This window comes from Anthonomus grandis, chromosome 24 (genome assembly GCF_022605725.1).
Source record: "Anthonomus grandis grandis chromosome 24, icAntGran1.3, whole genome shotgun sequence".
NCBI classification, from domain to species: Eukaryota; Metazoa; Arthropoda; class Insecta; order Coleoptera; family Curculionidae; genus Anthonomus; species Anthonomus grandis.
The window spans coordinates 1,710,715-1,729,182 of record NC_065569.1 but is presented as its reverse complement, the minus strand read 5'-3'; the positions used below and the strand labels follow the sequence as shown (position 1 = coordinate 1,729,182).

The 18,468-nt window shown below is 34.5% G+C and overlaps 1 protein-coding gene across 1 annotated transcript in view; it reads left to right on the top strand.

Moving 5' to 3' along the window:
- Positions 1 to 359: 359 nt before the first annotated feature.
- Positions 360 to 18,468, top strand: part of LOC126749348 (uncharacterized) — a gene marked incomplete at its 5' end in the record, with an annotated part of 36,192 nt that continues 18,083 nt past the window's right edge. Inside the window, 4 exon segments of the mRNA XM_050459019.1 lie at positions 360 to 669; positions 672 to 823; positions 1,576 to 1,894; positions 16,466 to 16,855. Of these exon segments, the coding sequence (XP_050314976.1) occupies positions 360 to 669; positions 672 to 823; positions 1,576 to 1,894; positions 16,466 to 16,855 (1,171 nt within the window).

Sequence of the window (18,468 nt, the reverse complement as noted above, 5' to 3'; positions counted from 1 at the left end):
ATGAGAGATATATATATAAAGCGGATGACAAATTAAAGTAGGTATAAAAAACTTGCGGACCGAATAGACGGTTTTAAAATTATTTCAACTACCAACTATAGTGAAATACAAAGAACAACTAAACTCAATCTTTCCAATTAAAACGGTCGAGACGGTCTTCTCTCAAAGCTCAGCCGGGATGTTGGCGCCTTGGCATTTTCCGTGAACACCGATAAGCACATAACCATAACAACTCTAAAGGTGGGTCCAGACTACTCGTGCTCGCGCTCGCAATCCGGCTTTTACTTGTACTTTTTGAACTTGATCTACTTGTGCCACCATTTACTTGGACCGTCCACATAGACTTATTTATTTGCTAAATTGCTTGTACTCCGGCTGTTCCAATGAGCGACGACGAGCTTGTGGCGGCTAGTGCGGCTTTTAGTGTAATTTATTGTTTATTAAATAAACAAAAAACAAAAATGAGAAAGAAGAGACGGTGGTGGGTTACGTCGTTATTTAAAAGTCGAAGCAAATGCAGTGGAAGCAATTTACTTAGCGACCTTAATATTGAAAACCTCCACTTTCATACATTCGGTAGAATGTCGCCTACTAATTTTGAGGAAATCATAATTTTAATCGGCCCAAAAATTATGAAGAAAAACACAACATTTCGAAAAGCAATTCCTGTAAAGAACGATTAGCTATAACACTAAGATATTTAGCATCGGGTGATTCGTACACTAGCTTAAGCTTTTTGTTTAAGTTTTCCAAGCAGTCAATTTCGCTGATTGTGCCAGAGGTATGCAGTGCTTTATGTGAAGTTTTTCAAGATTTTATAAAGGTAGGTAAACAATAATTCGTTCAAAACTTTATTAATAATAATTCACAAATTTTAATATTGATTAGTGTTGAGAGTGTTAATCCATGGCGTTAATGAATAGTTGTTATCGTTGGTTTGTTCAGGCTGAGAGGTTGAAGGTGTAGGATGTAGGTGTTAGTTGTGACGTTTGTAATAGTGGTTGATGTTCCGTGTTTATTGCATGAGGCGAGGGAAAAGGACTTTGAACCGTAGAAGCTGATTCAGTGGTTGAAGGGGAAGCCGTACTCCAGTACGCCTGTAGTGTTTGGGCCCTATAATTTCCTAGATTGGGTCTTTGCATAGGGTATTCCCCTAACTCTGCCTTAAACAGGATGTCATTAAAACCTTTCTGGACGTAAACAGCTGTTCGTTTATCCAATGATCTTAACTTACGAGCGATGAATTGACCATATCCGTCATACTCATCTCTCTCTTTATTGTTTATTTTCTTTAATATTTCAAACTATTCTTTTATTCGTGGATCTTCATTACTACGTATTCTTTTGCGTCCAGTGATTTGCCTAGTTTGGGCCAGACTATTTTCTTGTGGTACAGTCTCTTCAATAGTGTTGTTATTAGGTGCTTCTTGTGTATGTCCTTCTTCACTTTCTACTTCTTCCTCTTCTAGGTTTTGTGTTGAAGTTTCCTAAAAAATTGACTTATTAAATTAATAAAATCTGTCCAAGAAAATCTACAATATTTAAATATTATTAATAAATGTTTCTTTTTTTCAGATGCCTCAAACAGAGAATGAGTGGCTTCAAGTAGCAGCTCAATATGAAAGACTATGGAACTTCCCACATTGCATGGGGGCAATGGATGGCAAACACGTTGTTCTTCAGTGTCCAGTAAATACAGGCAGTGACTATTTTAATTACAAAGGAACTTTTAGTATTGTTCTTTTTGCTGTTGTTGATGCCGATTATTGTTTTCTCTACGCTGACGTGGGCTGTCAAGGTCGAATATCAGACGGCGGTGTTTTTCGCAATACAACCTTTTACAAAAAACTGGAGGATGGCTCTTTAAATCTTCCAAGTAGTAGAAAACTTCCTAGTAGGGAAATGTTGGTCCCGTATGTTTTTGTTGCGGATGATGCATTTCCGTTGCATAATAATATAATGAAACCATACTTAGGACAGCAAGAAAAGGGATCAAGCAAAAGGGTTTTTAATTACAGGATGAGTAGAGCCAGACGAATAGTAGAGAATGTTTTTGGTATAGTCTCAGCAGTATTTCGGGTTCTTAGGAAACCCTTACTTTTGGAGCCCCAAAAAGCTCAAGTAATTGTTATGGCTTGTGTTTATTTACACAATTATTTAAGACATAATGCAAGGAATACATATACACCAACCTTAACATTTGACTGTGAGCAAAATGGAGAAATTGTTCCAGGAAATTGGAGAAATGAACCAGAGCCGAACTCTACATTCCGGGCTTTAAGAAACATACCTCGTAAATCTTCTCAGAATTCCCAAAGCATAAGAAATGAATTTGCAGATTATTTCGTCAATCAAGGAAAAGTACCATGGCAAGATAATTATCAATAAATTAAAAATAATTTTGTCAGAATTTTTTTAAAGTGTAATTACAATTTTTTCTTAAAAGATTTTTAATTTTTTTAATCGGTGTTTAAATGAGGATAATATTTTGAAGAGCAGTTTATTTAAATGGCACTTATAATTAGATAAAAAATATAGGTACGTACCTCTGTATTTATTGTTTCCTTGGGTTGATATTTCGTGTGCAAGAAATGAAAATGTTTAAAGGCAAACCAAGGAGAATATAATTCATCTGTGCCCATTCCAGATCTGTTATTTTGTGCAACTTTTTGCCTAGCTTTTCTGTATGTTGCCAGTAGTGACGTAATTTTGCGTTTTATCTCCTGTACATCTAAATTTAATTCTTGTCATATTTCTTTCCAAGCATCGTTCTTTTTATTATTAATTTTGTAAAATTTATTTGTACTGTCCCACAAAACTACATGCTTTTCGTATAATTTAATTAAATCAATAACGCGATCGTTGTCCACTCCATTTTGATAAAAATTAAACGTTTAAAATACGTTTGACCTTAAACAACACAACACAAGTCACAAGTATACGAAATTCGAAAAATTTCCGTCCAATAAACTTACAAGTCCGTGCGAGCTTCCTTTGATGTACCGACACCGGTCGGAACCTCACGAGTAACGTACTTGCCTGGCTTGCGCTGCTCCCACTCCGACTTGTCGCCACGTCCACATATAGGCAAGTCGCAAGTAAAAGCCGGAGTACGAGTACGAGCACGAGTAGTCTGGACCCACCTTAAGAAAAACATTCGCACTTCATAATTTAAATCGTTGTTGCCAAATTGCCTACAAAATGTAGAAATAATTTTGCTAAATTGTCTATTACTCCCGAATTGGCTACTTTTTCAGGACTTATTATAGGCCCACACACACTTTTTTCTCACTGCTTTTTGCAGTTTCTATCTTTAGTTCACTAGACACCTTATTCTTTAAAATATATTTTAAAGAGAGTATCTTAAAAATTTTTGGTCTGGTTTAGAGTTAAGCCAATTATTAAATACACATTTAAGTCAGTATACTGTGTCAGATAGGTAAAATAATGGTCTCTGATTATCTATGGGAAGAGGATAAACAATGCTAAGTTGGTCTGCAGTTGACTCATGGCTTTCCCATTAATGGCATTATTATCACTTATAACACAAAAAACTATGTACCCAATCTCCTCTAAATTTTCAATAATTGTCTTAATAAAATTATGAAGTATGTCTGATGTAATTTTGGAGATGGGAGCTATGTGAACTACTTCCTTAAAGCTGGAACACACACTTGTAATCATAAAAGTAAATGCCGAGGAAGCTAGAGACTTATTATTGACTGATGTTGCAGTGATATTACCGCCTTTATAGTCCATGTAAGGGTCAATATAAATTTCATCAAAAAGTAGTGTCACAATTCTCTCATGATCCTTTAGTAAACTAAACACATTTCGGGCATAAGTTAAAAACATTTTTTTTTCATCTATGTGGGGATCGGTCATGTGTTTGTTACAAATACCCATTATAGTTTGAGGATGTGGTATTAGGGATCCATAATCTCTTAAATACTTGTAAGCATGAGGACTAATAGTATAGATTATAGAAGTCAAAATTATTGTACTACTTGAATATCTGTACCTTTCCTTTCCAGTTGTAAGCAAAGCTAATTGTTCACAAATAAAATCTAAAGCATGCACTATTTTGTTGTCTTCAATGTTTTTAAAACTTTTTAGTATGTTTCACACAAAATCGAAAACACATTTCATTTTATTTATGTCATTTGATGGTTTGACATCTCACATGGTTGATGGTTGATCGAGAATAGTATTGCCAAGGGTATTGGTAGCAGTCTCGGTAGCAGTATTTGGATTTAAGTCACAGTCGGGGTTGTCATTATTGGTAACATTTTCCTCCAAAGACAGGGTAATAATAGTAAGGTCTATTGCTTCAAGTATTGCATATAAATCATCTAAACTATGGGAAGTATATGGAGTTTTAAATTTTGATGTTAAAACACAAACTGGCTCGCTATATAAAAAAGTTTCAATATTTAAATTAAAATTAAAAACAATTGCCCAATTAATGCATGGACCAGGTGTGTATTCAATTTTAAAAATTGTTAGCTTTTTGCTGTCTTGAGACTCACTGTGAGCAGTAAACCAATCTTTCGGTAGTTTAAAAGCAGAAAATTTTTCAAAAAACTCTTCAAAACTGTCAAATTTATTTTGTTTCTCATGCTCGCCAAAGTCAATTTTGCTTCAAGGGCTTTTGTTAAATTCAACTTGTCAATATTTTTAAACCTTTCATCTTTACTTGGCCGTATTTTTATGGTTTTTGACAAATAACTAGGGCAATTAAAAAAAATAGATGGTGTACAGTCTTCTTTTAGCCGTGGTTTTAGTAATTCTATTGTAAAAATTTTACCTGTGTTGGAATCTTGAACTTGAGTACTCTTTATTATACTACCTTCAGGAAAATGAGCTTCACATAGTTTGGTGTTGTTGGTGGGCTCAAAGTCATCTCTGTGTATGGCTTTTACCCATTTTCGCCTTAGATTTATATCCGGAGGAAAACCGAAGACATGCACTTTAGGTCCGTTACAACCAGGAACACAACACTTTTGAAGCATATTCACACTCTGGTATTAACTAAAGACCGAACTAAGAGAAAAACATTAAATTAAACACGAACTAAAGTTTTAAAGTCTGATATAAACAAATAAAACCGTGGCGCCGCCGGAGAACCGGTTTTTCCGAGGATTTTTCTAGTCCGAAAATACGATTTTGCGATTTAAAAGTACGCGAAGAGTTTACATAAATATAACATACACGTTTCGCGGAAATAAACAGTTCCGATTTTAGAAAAAAACACAAAAATGAGCTAATGTTTACTGCGGATCTCGTCAGAAATACCGGCAACCACAGAACATAAATATAAACAACCTAACCTCTCGTTTCATCAGGTGCCACAACTAGTGTATGCGCCGTTGTCAGATTTATATAGAAAGAACTCCTATTGGCAAGTAACAAGGCTATAAATGATAAAAATGCAAGTTTAAATTATAAAAAGAGAAATAAAAATGCACTCTTTTTTTTAACTAAATTGTAAACTAAGAGCAGTTAAAGATATAGATTTAATTATTTTAAGATAGTAATAGAGCATTCTAACGTTTACGGCAATCTACAAAGTCTGGCAGCGTTGCAGGCAGCCTTCCGTGGACGAACAACGGCACCGTCAACAGCTGAATTCACCCGAAAATCAACCCGAAGTGCCCAAACGCGTGAGGTCACGAGCAAAATTTTTTGGAGCGCTTTGTCCTTTTGTAGAGGTGTTATTGGTCAGGGCCCTTGAGAATGAAGAATTAAAGAAGTTTTTATTAAAATGGAGGGAAAATCGACCCTGGCGAGGCGTCTTTTCCTAAAAAACGCGCAAAAACAAAACAGCCCACTCTCTCTCTATTCTACGTTAAACACATCCCAACAATAAACACCTAAAATCAAACCATTTACAAATATAAACGCATTGTTCACCCAAACCGATCAAAAACCAACCGATCTACTCTCGCTTTTGGGGGCGTGTCATCTACGCCGCCAATTGACCAATCGCAAAAATACCTAAACCTATAAATATAACCACCGAACATAAACTAGAATAGAAGGATCACTCTAAGCGCCGCCCAAAATATTGCCTTTCTCACTCGCTTTCTGATGCTACTCTTTTTTGCTGCCCGGTGGCGACTGCGTTATACGGGGGCGTCTTCAATATTAGAACTATAATAGCGTTGTGCGGAAATTTTGTACAATAAAAATGCCGGCGATATGTTGCGTAGATGGCTGCAGGAGTAAAAGGGGATATACATTTTTTTTTAAATAAAAATGGATTAGTTTACAGAAAAAAATACACGCTTTTCTTCGGTATTTCTTAAATATCTCGGAAAATTGAGATCCTACAAAAAAATCTAATAAACAAAAGTTGGTTTAAAAACAAAAGATTGGCTTTTGCTTGATTTGTCTAGGTGCTATAGGCGCTAAGATACAACTGTGTGAACATAACCCCTTCTTTTAGATAACAAAATATAATGACGTAAAATAATAACGTGAAATAATTTAAAAAAAAACGTTTTTTAGACAAATATCTAGCACATTTTTTCAAGTATGTACTATCAAAAACTCTAAAAATAAACTTGATTGTAAGTCATTAGCATAAAAATTAAAAAAGTTAGGAATAAAATAGAAATAATTGCAGTTTTAAAAAAAATTATCATAAAAAATTATGTATTTATTTCAAAAATTAAAGCGTAGCCTTCTACAATGGACTATATATAGGTACCAATAATATGTTCAAAAAGTGTCAGCGATTTAGAGTACATATTTTTTTTAAATCGTGATTTTAATCTAAAAAAATGCAAAGTTTTTGGTAATATTCTGTTATTAGTGGTGGTTTTTAATAGTGAAAGCTATCCGATTTATTATTAGTTGCATTGCAATCATTTGAATGATATAAATTTTAGACACTTATACCGTCTAACCATACTTAAAACTGCATTTTTTTCGTCATTAAGGGTGAATTTTAAGGGTTTAAGTTTCAAAATATTGATGTGTACTATAATCCCCAATGTAAAACTATATTTATTTTGCATATTTATATGAATTCTAGGTTGTAAAACACCTATTTTCGTTTTATTTGAATTTTAGTGGTTTGTTCTTTCATCCTCTATTTAAAAAGCAAATAATTAGGCATTTAATAAGTTTTTTTTTATTTAACTGCCTTTTTATATTTCACTGTTACCGAGTTCCATATGCTGAGTGTTGTTATCACATTATTAAGTAAATTTTATTAAATATTTAAAAAATGGGTATATTAACGAAGTTATTATTAATTAAGTGTATGTAATATTAGGTAGGTAGTTTCTTGGTCAGTTAAGAAAAGAGCATGAAAGGAACGTAAAGCTAAGATTTAATTGTGTACATTCTAATAAACTTAATTTTAAAGCTATCTACCAAGTGTTTTTCTTACAGTTATTTGTTCAAAAGAGATACTTAATAATATTCTTTCAATTTCATTTTAACAATAATACAAAGTGCCTTTAATTTCAAAAAATTCCATATTATTACACGCCGCGATGTACGAAAATATTCCTTATTAAAAATGTTTCAAACACCCCCCGTATAGTAAAGGATTGCCGTCGAAACTAAATAATGATTTACGACCGCGTAAAAAAAGTCGGCACTGTTTAGAAGTCCCTACTTCAAACGGCCGCAAGAGAGTGAACCTACTGTCTTGTTCTTTATACTGTGATATAACCCACCTTTCCACGTCCCGGCCAGTCGATTCCATGCTCCGAGCCACGTCAGCCAAAGCGCTCCGATGCGATCAAAAGAAAAAAAGATAGGCGCCTAAATCCAACAAGCGAACAAGTCAGAAACCCGGCAAGAGCCATCGTCGCTAGCCCGGAAGAAATCAGTGCTAGACTTGGGAATTTTAGTTCATTTTTGTGATTTCCATCTCGCTCAGGAAAGTGAATAGTACAAAAGTTTAGTTCATTTAGATCACTGATCGCCGGTGCCAGTGGTAGTAACTACTATCAAGTAGTAGTTCACATTCATAAATTATTTCTTAATGCAAAATAAAAAAATACCTACTTTTGTCGATATTCCGCAATAAAGATAAAGTTGAATTTCAGGCGAAGCGGCAAAAGACAGTATCAATCGGATATAAATTTTTAAAAATATGTATTATGTAAATAAGATGAGAACAATTTATTCTTTGTATTGTAATAGCAAACTAACAAAGGCAATTATAATATTTCAAAATACATATAGGTATACACACACACACACACACAGTACACACTCACACACCCTAACAAGGTCACTTTTCAGTTTTCAATACACTAAGTTCGGAAGGACGGAAGGTCGCGATTAGCGGTTACGGGTTACGGTCACTTAATCAGTTTAATCTAAATCGCTCAATATGAGTTATGAGTAAATATTATTTTAAGTATTTTACAGTCTGTCGAACGTTGTTTTGTTTTGTTGCATTCCTTCCCCCTCTCTCTCTCTCTCTCTGTTTGCATTGTTTGGTGTTGATTTACAGTACAATAACAATAAACAATTTACATTTTACAATAGTACAACAGTCCCAGCACAGTCTAACAATTGAAATCTATATACTTTGGTCCCAGATTACAAGTGAAGTGGGAAGTGGGTTAGTAGTCTTCGAGTTTGTAAAATTAGGAGTGATAACCATGCTTTTTAATGTTGTTATGTTGTTAGTCATTTTTAATCTTGACGATGTGTATGTGGTTGAGGCGATAGACTACCGTGCACAGAGAATGTTGGTGTTCAAGATCTGAATTTGGCGCGTACAATTTTGGAAAATCACATACCTCAAGGATATCGCTTACAGGATTTATATCCAGTTACGCAGACGGGAAGAAACCCTCATCGCTGGATAGGGGTTTATCAACGAATCGATAATGTGTACAGATAGGATTGTGCTTATCTTACCGACGTGCGAGCTTGTTTCAAACAAACGTGCCCACCTGGTTGTGAAATATCACAGGTACTTGTCTGTCTCTCAAACCCCAAATAGGCAATTTATTGAAGTGCAAATGTTGGTCAACTGCCGCTGCACAAAAATTGTCCATCGTCGTCGACGAAGATTTTTCACATCGGGGTTCCAGAATGGCTGCATAGAAACGAACAAAACTAAACACTTTCAGCATGAAAAACAATGCTCTATCTTAAAGCGGGAAATCTTATGCTGATAATTGCAACTATGTAGTATGTACCTATATGTAATTTAGATTTTAAGTTCTTTAAAAAAAAACAAAAATATTTCTCATATTATTATTTATAAATATTATTACATAGATTATTATTATTAAATAGCTTTAGTCAACAGAAGGTCGATCCTTATGAAATTGGATATGTGTAATAGACCCGAATGTTGGTGCGGTGTCATAAATAGGTATTATCTTAATGGTTTGTTTAGGTTAAGAAATATGGCCTGGTATTGAGCTTTGGAATGTGTGTAGTTTGGATTTTTAGAGTTAGTTAAAGATAAGATTGTCTGAAAAACTGTATACAAATATATCATATATTATGGTTATAGAATTAAATGGAATATGAGGAGACAGAATAATTAAATAACTATTGGAGTATGGAATTTAATAAACTATTGTAAACGATGTTATTTTAGCGATCGAAATAAAAAACCAACGACATCAACTGTGAAAACGTTTATTTCTATTATTTCGCCTTCGACATTTACTTACACTATATCGAAAGATATATGAACATGTATAAATATGTTCATATATCTTAAAATCCGAAAAGCAAAAGATACAAAAACTTAAAATAACAGTATAAACAAAGTAAAATGATCCTAAAGTAAAATAAACTAAGCAAATTCTAGCAAATGCCTACTAAGAAAGTTAGACATAAATTAATTATTTCTTTCTTTCTTCTGAATAAATATATATGTTAAAACAGTAATATCAAAATAAAAGAATTATAAATTAGCATTTAGAAACAATATTTTGCTCACATTTTGGCTTTTCAAAAGAGTACGTTTCTCACTTAATACTAATCCTGCCTTAGAAAATGTTCGTTCGCACGGAACCGATGTTGCTTGTATGCATAGCCTTTTTTTCATATAATAAAACAATTTAGGATAGACATATTTACGCGATTGCCACCAAGAAAAAGGATCTTCATTCCTACTGACAAGTGGCTCGCTTAAATATCTGTCGAGTTCTATAATACCTGATGCAGTAGTGTTTGTTTCTTGCAAAACCCTGCCTGCATTTTCATCAAAATGGGACCATAAAGTTGATTTAACAGATGTACATTCTGGTTCTGTCTTGATACCCTTTGTTGTAACTTGTTCGTCATGGTGTGCTGGAGCGAGCCTTTTTCGCAAATTTGCAACTGCTGTAGTATACTTGTTTTGATCTTTAAATCCGAATTTTTTAAATCGTGGATCTAAAATAGTTGATTCAGTGAGAATCTCAACAGATTCAACGTCTCTGAACCGGCGGTAAAACTCATTTAACATTTCTTTTATTACTGACTTTACTTCATTTTCTAAATGTTCTTTATTTTCATATAATATTAAGTGTTGATATATTGCACGCACAAAAATTAAGATTTTCGATATCGTAACATTTTTTCCGCACTGATTTCTGTGGTTATATCTTTATATATTTGCAAAATTTCTACCAAATTGTTTAGTATTGACCATTCTGTAGCAGATATAACATTCAAACTTGGACATTCTAATGCTAAAGTCGATATGACTGCCTCTTTTATTTTACAAATTCGTTCAATCATATCTAAAGTAGAGTTCCACCTTGTTTGCACATCTTGTTTTAATTTTAATTCCGGTAATCCCATCTGAGCTTGTGTTTTTTTAAGTTTTACTAAGGCTGACGAACTTCTTCTAAAATATGCTACGATAGCTTTTACTTTGTCTAAAAGTGTAGTTACCCCCTTAAGGCTGTTTTGGACTAACAAATTAATCGTATAAGCGAAACACCCTCGCGATTTCCATCCACCGATGCGCACAGCAGAAAGAATATTTGCGGCATTGTCACTGACAATACAAACAACTTTCTTTTCTATGTTCCAGGCTTCAAATTTTTGTCTCAAAAGCACTGCAAGGTTTGTACCTGTATGTTTTTCTTCATAAGGAAAACAATCCAGGAGATAAGAATTAATCTTTAGTTCACTGTGTTCCTCACTTACGAGGTGTATCGTGAGTGCAACAAAACTTTCGTGATTGATGGATGTCCAACTGTCAGTTGTTATACAAACAAAATCTGCCTGGTCTATTTTTTTTAAATTTTTTTCCATTACAAGCTGGTAGGATTGATCTAACAAACTCTCACTTACGGTTTTTCGGCAGGGCAATTTATAACTAGGACACAATTTTTCACATAATTTTTGAAAATGTGGCTCTTCTACAACTCTAAATGAATGATACCCTTGTACAATCCATTGCAGAACCTGCTGGTCAATCTCTTTATTTTTAGCGACAGAAAGACGTTTGAGATTGCGAAATTTGTAATGTCACTCTGGATTATTTTTTTTCTCTTTGACGAAGGTACAAAATTATCTATGTTATCTTTATCAGAACTTTGGCCAGTACTAGATGTACTTGGCCTAGGTAATTCCGAACAATCACCTTTTTCATCAGCTGATAGTAATAAATTTCCGGTTCTTTTTATAGGAGTAAGAGGATGTTTCAATTTCATGTGTCTATTTAAATTTCTTATAGATCCGTTCTTTGTAGATAATATTTGCTCACAGTATAAACATTTTGCACTATCCTTCCCACTTATTTCTACAAAATGGAACCAAATATCGCTCCTTCTCGGCGCCATCCTCAGTTTATTAATATTAGCATAAATTTTATTTAAAAAATAATGTTTTTGCACTGAACTTTTTGTTACTGTTACGACAATAATAAATAATTACATGAACTTAAAAAATTTAATCAATGATTGACAAGTCGTACAGAATGAAAACAGTACCAGACCGACTAAAACACCGACTAAAACAAAATCAAATCGCCATTCGCCAGACGTAAGTATATTTTCATGTTTATATTTCAAACGTTCGATCACCGCTTTCAGCTCTGCGGCTCATATTTCGCTTCTCTTTCATTACATTAGATATCAGAATCGATCTCCGTCAGGCGATCCCGCAAACGGCGCAAACGATCGGGTTCACTGAAATAAAGTTTAGTTCGCATGTGAACTAATCTTTTTGCGTATACTGTTTCGATCATTTAGTTCACTGAAGTGATTCGATCATTTGAACTAGTTCGCTCATGAACTACACAACCCAGATGATCTCTGAAAAGAGTCGGACAGGACGACTTAAACGGAACCTGTGTAAAACAGTTAGTAATGTGGTAAATCTGGTCAGATTGATGAATAAATGTTTTGTTATTAGGTTGATATGACATAAAATAGAAAATGACCTAATTGTTGGGAATTTAAAAGTAGTTTAACAAATTATTTGGTAAATATCTATGAAATATGATTTATCAAATAGCTATGTTTGATTGTGACTGGTTATTTTTTGAGGGCGAAAAAAAAAATAGGATGGCCAAATATTACGTGCTTTTAATCTAAGGACAAAAATATATATTTATATAATCAAAGAGTCAGTTATTTCTTTGACAAGTAATAATTAATAATATGCAGCGCTGAAGGATATAGCGATAGCCGAGAACTCTTAGTTACTCTAGTTGTAGCTCGATCTCGAAAGATGATACATGCTTCTAAAAAACAAAAACAGTTCTGCATGAACTCGTGGCGGATAAAGATAGCGATTTAACGGTTAAGCTTCTTTGAACGTACATCGCGATGTTGAAGTCGATTTTAAAAGTTTTGAGAGTACTATTCGGTACCATGACGAATCAAAAGAGCTAGGCGACGTTGTGTAATATTTTCGTTTAACTGCGTCGTATAAGCAGATATAATTTTCGGAAAGATTACAAAAAATATAAAAAAGAAAACTACAATCATTGATATCAACGACTACTTTGATATATGAGGACCCTTTTTTTTAACTCGATAAGTTCTTTTTTACCGAAAATGAGGTGTATCGATTCCCGATGGAAATTTAATGCACGATTAATTGCTGGCGCCAGATACACCAAAGCTAGATAAATGCAAAAATTATAGTATAGACAATACCTTGCGTTTTTTTGAAATTCGATAACTGCATGCTCTCCTTGAAAACTCGATAAGTAACTAACCAAATTTTATTAAAAAATCCTGTTTGTTATTTTGGTTGAGTTTTAAATAAAATATAGATCGGCGTTTGTCTTTGCCATGTGCTTTTGTTTTTTTGCATTTCTAAGAAAAATCATGATCAAGCTCGACAAAAAATTACGCGCTATAATAAAGTGAGGTTAAGTTATGCTGACAATGCCTGTAATCAATTCGAGAACAAGGCGAAAGGTGTAGTTTCTAAGGCGTGAGAACTATTAAGAAATGAAATACTTGGTAAGTACAACATAATAATACCTGAAATTGGCTGCAGTAAGTATTATTCATCCTTTTTTACTTTGTGATTCTAGGACTTCACGTAAAAATAGGCTGTCTGGCATTTCAAAAAAAAATTCTTAAAGGTAAATCGTTGGTGGTGTCAAATCAAAACCAAATTGATCAAGATATTACCAAAACCATAGAGGACAACATAGGCAGCTACAAATGTAGCGAGAGAGTCACTACTTACGTGCAAAATGTCGAAGAGGCTACCTAACACCAGAATTAAATGTACGAAAATGTAATCTAGATTTTGTAGTTCTATGACTTTTAAATGTTCACTAGCTAAGTACAAGAAAATTTTCTATACACATTTTAACCTTGGTTTTGGTAATCCCCACTCAGAAACAAGTTTAATATGTAAGTTTTTGGTAAAAATTAAAAAAAAAAATTTGGAGAAAATAAGTGAATTTATTACCAGCATTTTTCAAACAATTGAATTCTCTTAAGGAAAACACATTTAAAATTATTTTTGATTGCCAACAAAACCAGCCTTTGCCAAAAATGTTTGTTAGCGAAATTTTTTATTCGAAACAAGTTTGGCTTTATATTATGGGCATTGTGCATCATCAGGGTAAAAAGCAAAAAAAACGGAACATCAGTTTCTACGTTTGGTTGGAGACACAGGCAGGTTGGGGATATAACAAAATAGCTTCGGGTTGTTACATTATATTAGCAAGATAGATGTTAAATAGACCGGACTATAATATTTAAGATTTGGCCTATTTTTAAACCGAAAACGTTTACGTTGCGTCTCGCCGCTTCCTGGTAATGTTTTTGTTCGGTATCTTTATTTTCTTGCATGTTAGTTCTTTTAAGTCGGTCCAACTGTAAACTTGCCGCTAATAAATATTTTCTTTTACTGATCATCGGGTTTTTATTGAACAGGTTATGGGCCCAGGCACGTTTTAATTTTTGAGTTCAAGGGCAACCTATTGCTCGGTAGGTTTTCGGGTCGCGTTTGAGTCGTGGCTTATGTTACAGATTTTATTGTTTTTACGTTCTAGTCGTATATAAACAAACAATAAAAATACAGTGATGGCGGTAAAATTAGATTGTGGAAATATTCCGAAATTTGCTGGGTCAAATTTCCAACTGTGGAAGTTTAGCATTCGGATTGTGTTGAAAGCTGAGAATATACTCTCCATTGTCGATGGTTCGACACCTGAGCCATCTGAGACGACGACTGTAGAGTGGAAAACCTGGGATAAAGGTAATTCGAAGGCCCAAGTTATTTTATTGTCCACAATAGCACAAGATCAGATCCAGCATTTGATAAACTGCGAAAATGCAGCACAAATGTGGACAAGGTTAATGTCCATTCATGAGCAGAAAACCGAAATTTCAAGAGAACTCCTATGGCAGAAGTTTTATGAATATAGGATGTCTGACAATGCAAAAATTGCCGATCACATTTCTTCGATTGAATTGCTTGTACGACAGCTTAAGGATGTAAAAGAAGAAATTAGTTCCAGTGCAATATGCTCCAAGGTAATCAATAGTTTACCCTCGAAGTATAATGCATTCCGTACTGCATGGGATTCAGTTAGCAGTGATCAGCAAACTTTTGAAAATCTAGCTGCCAGGTTGCTGAAAGAAGAGACCAGAATGTCGAGTGAGGATTCAGAAGTGTCCCGCCTTGCTTGTCAGGTAGAGGCTCTACAAGCTAAACTAGAAGCTAACAAAAATAAGGTCAAGCCGAGTATTCGAGAGCTAAAGAAGAATACTAGCTGCAAGTATTGTAAACGCAAAGGTCACTGGGTTAGAGAATGTAGAAAGAGAATACAGGACTTGAAAAATGAGCAAGGTAAGGTCTCAGGATCAGAAAGTGCTTCTACATCCAGTTCGGCCTATATATGTGATATAACATCTATGTATCTGTCAAGCAATGTCAAGAAAACTGAATGGATATGTGACTCTGGTGCGAGTCTACACATGACTGGAGAGAAAGGTTGGTTTGCAAAGTTAGAAGCATTGAACGAACCTATGTTTGTTCGAATAGCAAACAATAAGTTAATTTCTGCAGAAGGTAAAGGTGTTATACAAGTTCAGGCATGTGTTCAAGGTCAGTGGTATGATCGCACAATAAATAATGTCCTCTACATTCCAGAACTCCAAGTGTAATTTGGCTCACAAGACTTCGCTGAAGTTATGGCATGACCGCTTAGGACATATCAACCCTACTACTATAAAGAAAACAGCACCTTTGGTAAGCAGTCCAAAAAGTCTCATAGAAGTTTGGAGAAACGGAGATCAAAGAAACCGGGAGAGATGATTCACAATGATGTTTGTGGTCCTATAAACATTATGTCTCCGAGTGGATCAAAATTTCGTCTTGTTTAAGGATGATTTTAGTGGATATTCTATTGTTTATTTTCTTAAACATAAATCCGATGTTTTAAGCAAATTTAAAGAATTTAAATTGCTTGTAGAAAACCAGACTTGTAACAAGATTAAAATCTTAAGAAGTGACCAAGGTAAAGGTGAATATGTTAACAGTGGTTTTCAAGAATTTCTCAAAAATAATGGAATAATACACGAGTGCTCAGCCCCATACACCCCTCAACAAAATGGCCGAAGTGAGAGGCAGCTAAGGACCATTGTGGAAAGTGCCAGAAGTATGCTTATTAGCAAGAATGTGCCACAGGAATTATGGAGTGAGGCAGTGAATACAGCTGTGTATGTACTTAACAGAACAGCTTCAACTCAGGTACAAAACATGACTCCATATGAACAATGGTCTAGACGAAAGCCGGATTTAAAGCATATCAAAGTTTTTGGCAGTGTAGCTTACATGTTAATACCATCACAGTTTCGTAAAAAGTTTGACCCGAAATCGAGAAAGTTATTATTTGTGGGTTATGATGGATTTTCTTCGAACTACAGGCTTTGGGATGCGGAGAAGAGACGAATTGAGGTAAGCTGCAATGTTAATTTTAATGAAATGGAGGGGATAGAGAAGAAAGAGGAAACTTTTTCATTAAAATTTGATACACTAGAAAATGAGGAATATGTAGGCCTAGAAGATCTTCAAGAAAGTGACAGTGATGAAAGCTTAGACATATCACAAACCAGCACTTACCAAACATTGGATTCTGATGATGAAGTTTTTGAGTTGAATATTCCAGAGTCAGCAGATGATGAAAATGCTGATAGAAGGCAGCTACGTGACAGGAATACACTATCTAAGCCGGACTATTATGGTGTAGCAAATTATTGTGAGATTTTAGAACCTACAAACTATGAGAATGCCACTAAGTGTCAAGATTCAAGTAAGTGGCAGCGAGCCATGGAGGAGGAGATGGATGCACTTAAGGACAATAACACATGGGACTTGGTAAAGTTACCTGATGGTGCAAAAGTGATAGACAATAAGTGGGTTTATCGTGTTAACTTTGACTCTGATGGTAATCCATTTCGTTATAAGGCTCGTCTTGTCGCGCGCGGATTTATGCAAATTAAAGGCATAGACTATAAAGACACTTTCGCGCCGGTTGTGCGGTATGACTGTGCGAATTTTGCTAGCCTTAGCAGCCGAAAAAGACTTGAAAATTGCAAACTTCGATGTACAGACTGCCTTTTTGTACGGTGAGTTGCCAGATTGTGTTTATATGAAACAGCCTATTGGCTTTGAAAATAGAAAGGCGCCGGACTTGGTTTGCAAACTTAATAAGAGTTTGTATGGATTGAAGCAATCACCAAGATGTTGGAACCGTAAGTTTGTTGATTTTCTTAATAAATTTGACTTTAGACAATTGAAAAGTGATCAATGTGTTTTTCTTGGTTCTATTGCAAACGCAGAAATATATTTAGCAATTTATGTTGACGACGGATTGCTAATGTCAAAATCTGAAAGTGCCATTAATCAACTTATAGAGACTTTGCAGCAAATGTTTAAAATTACTGTACATTTAAACAATAATAAATTAAATTTTGTTGGTCTTGAAATCGAACAAGATCTTGCTGCGGGTACTATTGCTATTCATCAAAAGCTTTACCTTAATAAATTGCTAACAAAATTTAATATGACTAATGCCAAGCCTCTAAGGATTCCTGCAGAACCTAGTGCGCCTTTGTCCAAGGGCAATAATTTAAATTGTAATACGTCATTGCCGTATCGTGAGGCTGTTGGATCATTAATTTTCTTAGCCACAACCAGTCGCCCAGATATAACCTATGCGGTAAATCAGGTGAGCAGATTCTTTAATCACTGGAGTGATGAACATTGGCAGGCAGTGAAACGAATTTTTAGATATTTGAACCTCACTGTTCACTATAAAATCGTTTACAATAAGACGTCGCAAATTGAGGCTATAGGTTACACTGATGCCGATTACGCTGGATGTTTGGACACAAGAAAATCGACCAGTGGTTATGTCTTTATTCTTGGTAATGCTCCAATCACTTGGAAAAGCCAGAAGCAGAATGTGGTAGCTCAATCAACCACCGAAGCAGAGTATTTGGCTTTGTCTCTTGGAGTTAGAGAAGCTTTATGGCTGAAACATTTTCTAAAAGAACTTGGCATTAACGTCTCGACTATAAAACTTCATGTTGATAACCAATCAGCTATTAAACTTACACAAGCTCAGCAACTTCATAGTAGAACGAAACATATAGACATTAAGGTACATTTTGTTCGAGATGAGTGCGAAAAGAAAAATATATCGGTCAGTTATGTGAACTCAAGTAACCAATTGGCAGATCTATTTACAAAAGCTCTTTCTAAAACTGTTTTTAACAATTTACTGGAAAAGTTGAATTTGTCAATGTGAATTATGATTAGCTTAGAAACAGTCGGTATTAGTTGTATTTTTAATGCTTTGTTTATGTTTATTTTGATTAGGTGTAAGTTGTTTTTTTTTTAAATCACTCTGATGTTGTTAAATCTTAAATAAGTGGGAGTGTTAAATAGACCGGACTATAATATTTAAGATTTGGCCTATTTTTAAACCGAAAACGTTTACGTTGCATCTCGCCGCTTCCTGGTAATGTTTTTGTTCGGTATCTTTATTTTCTTGCA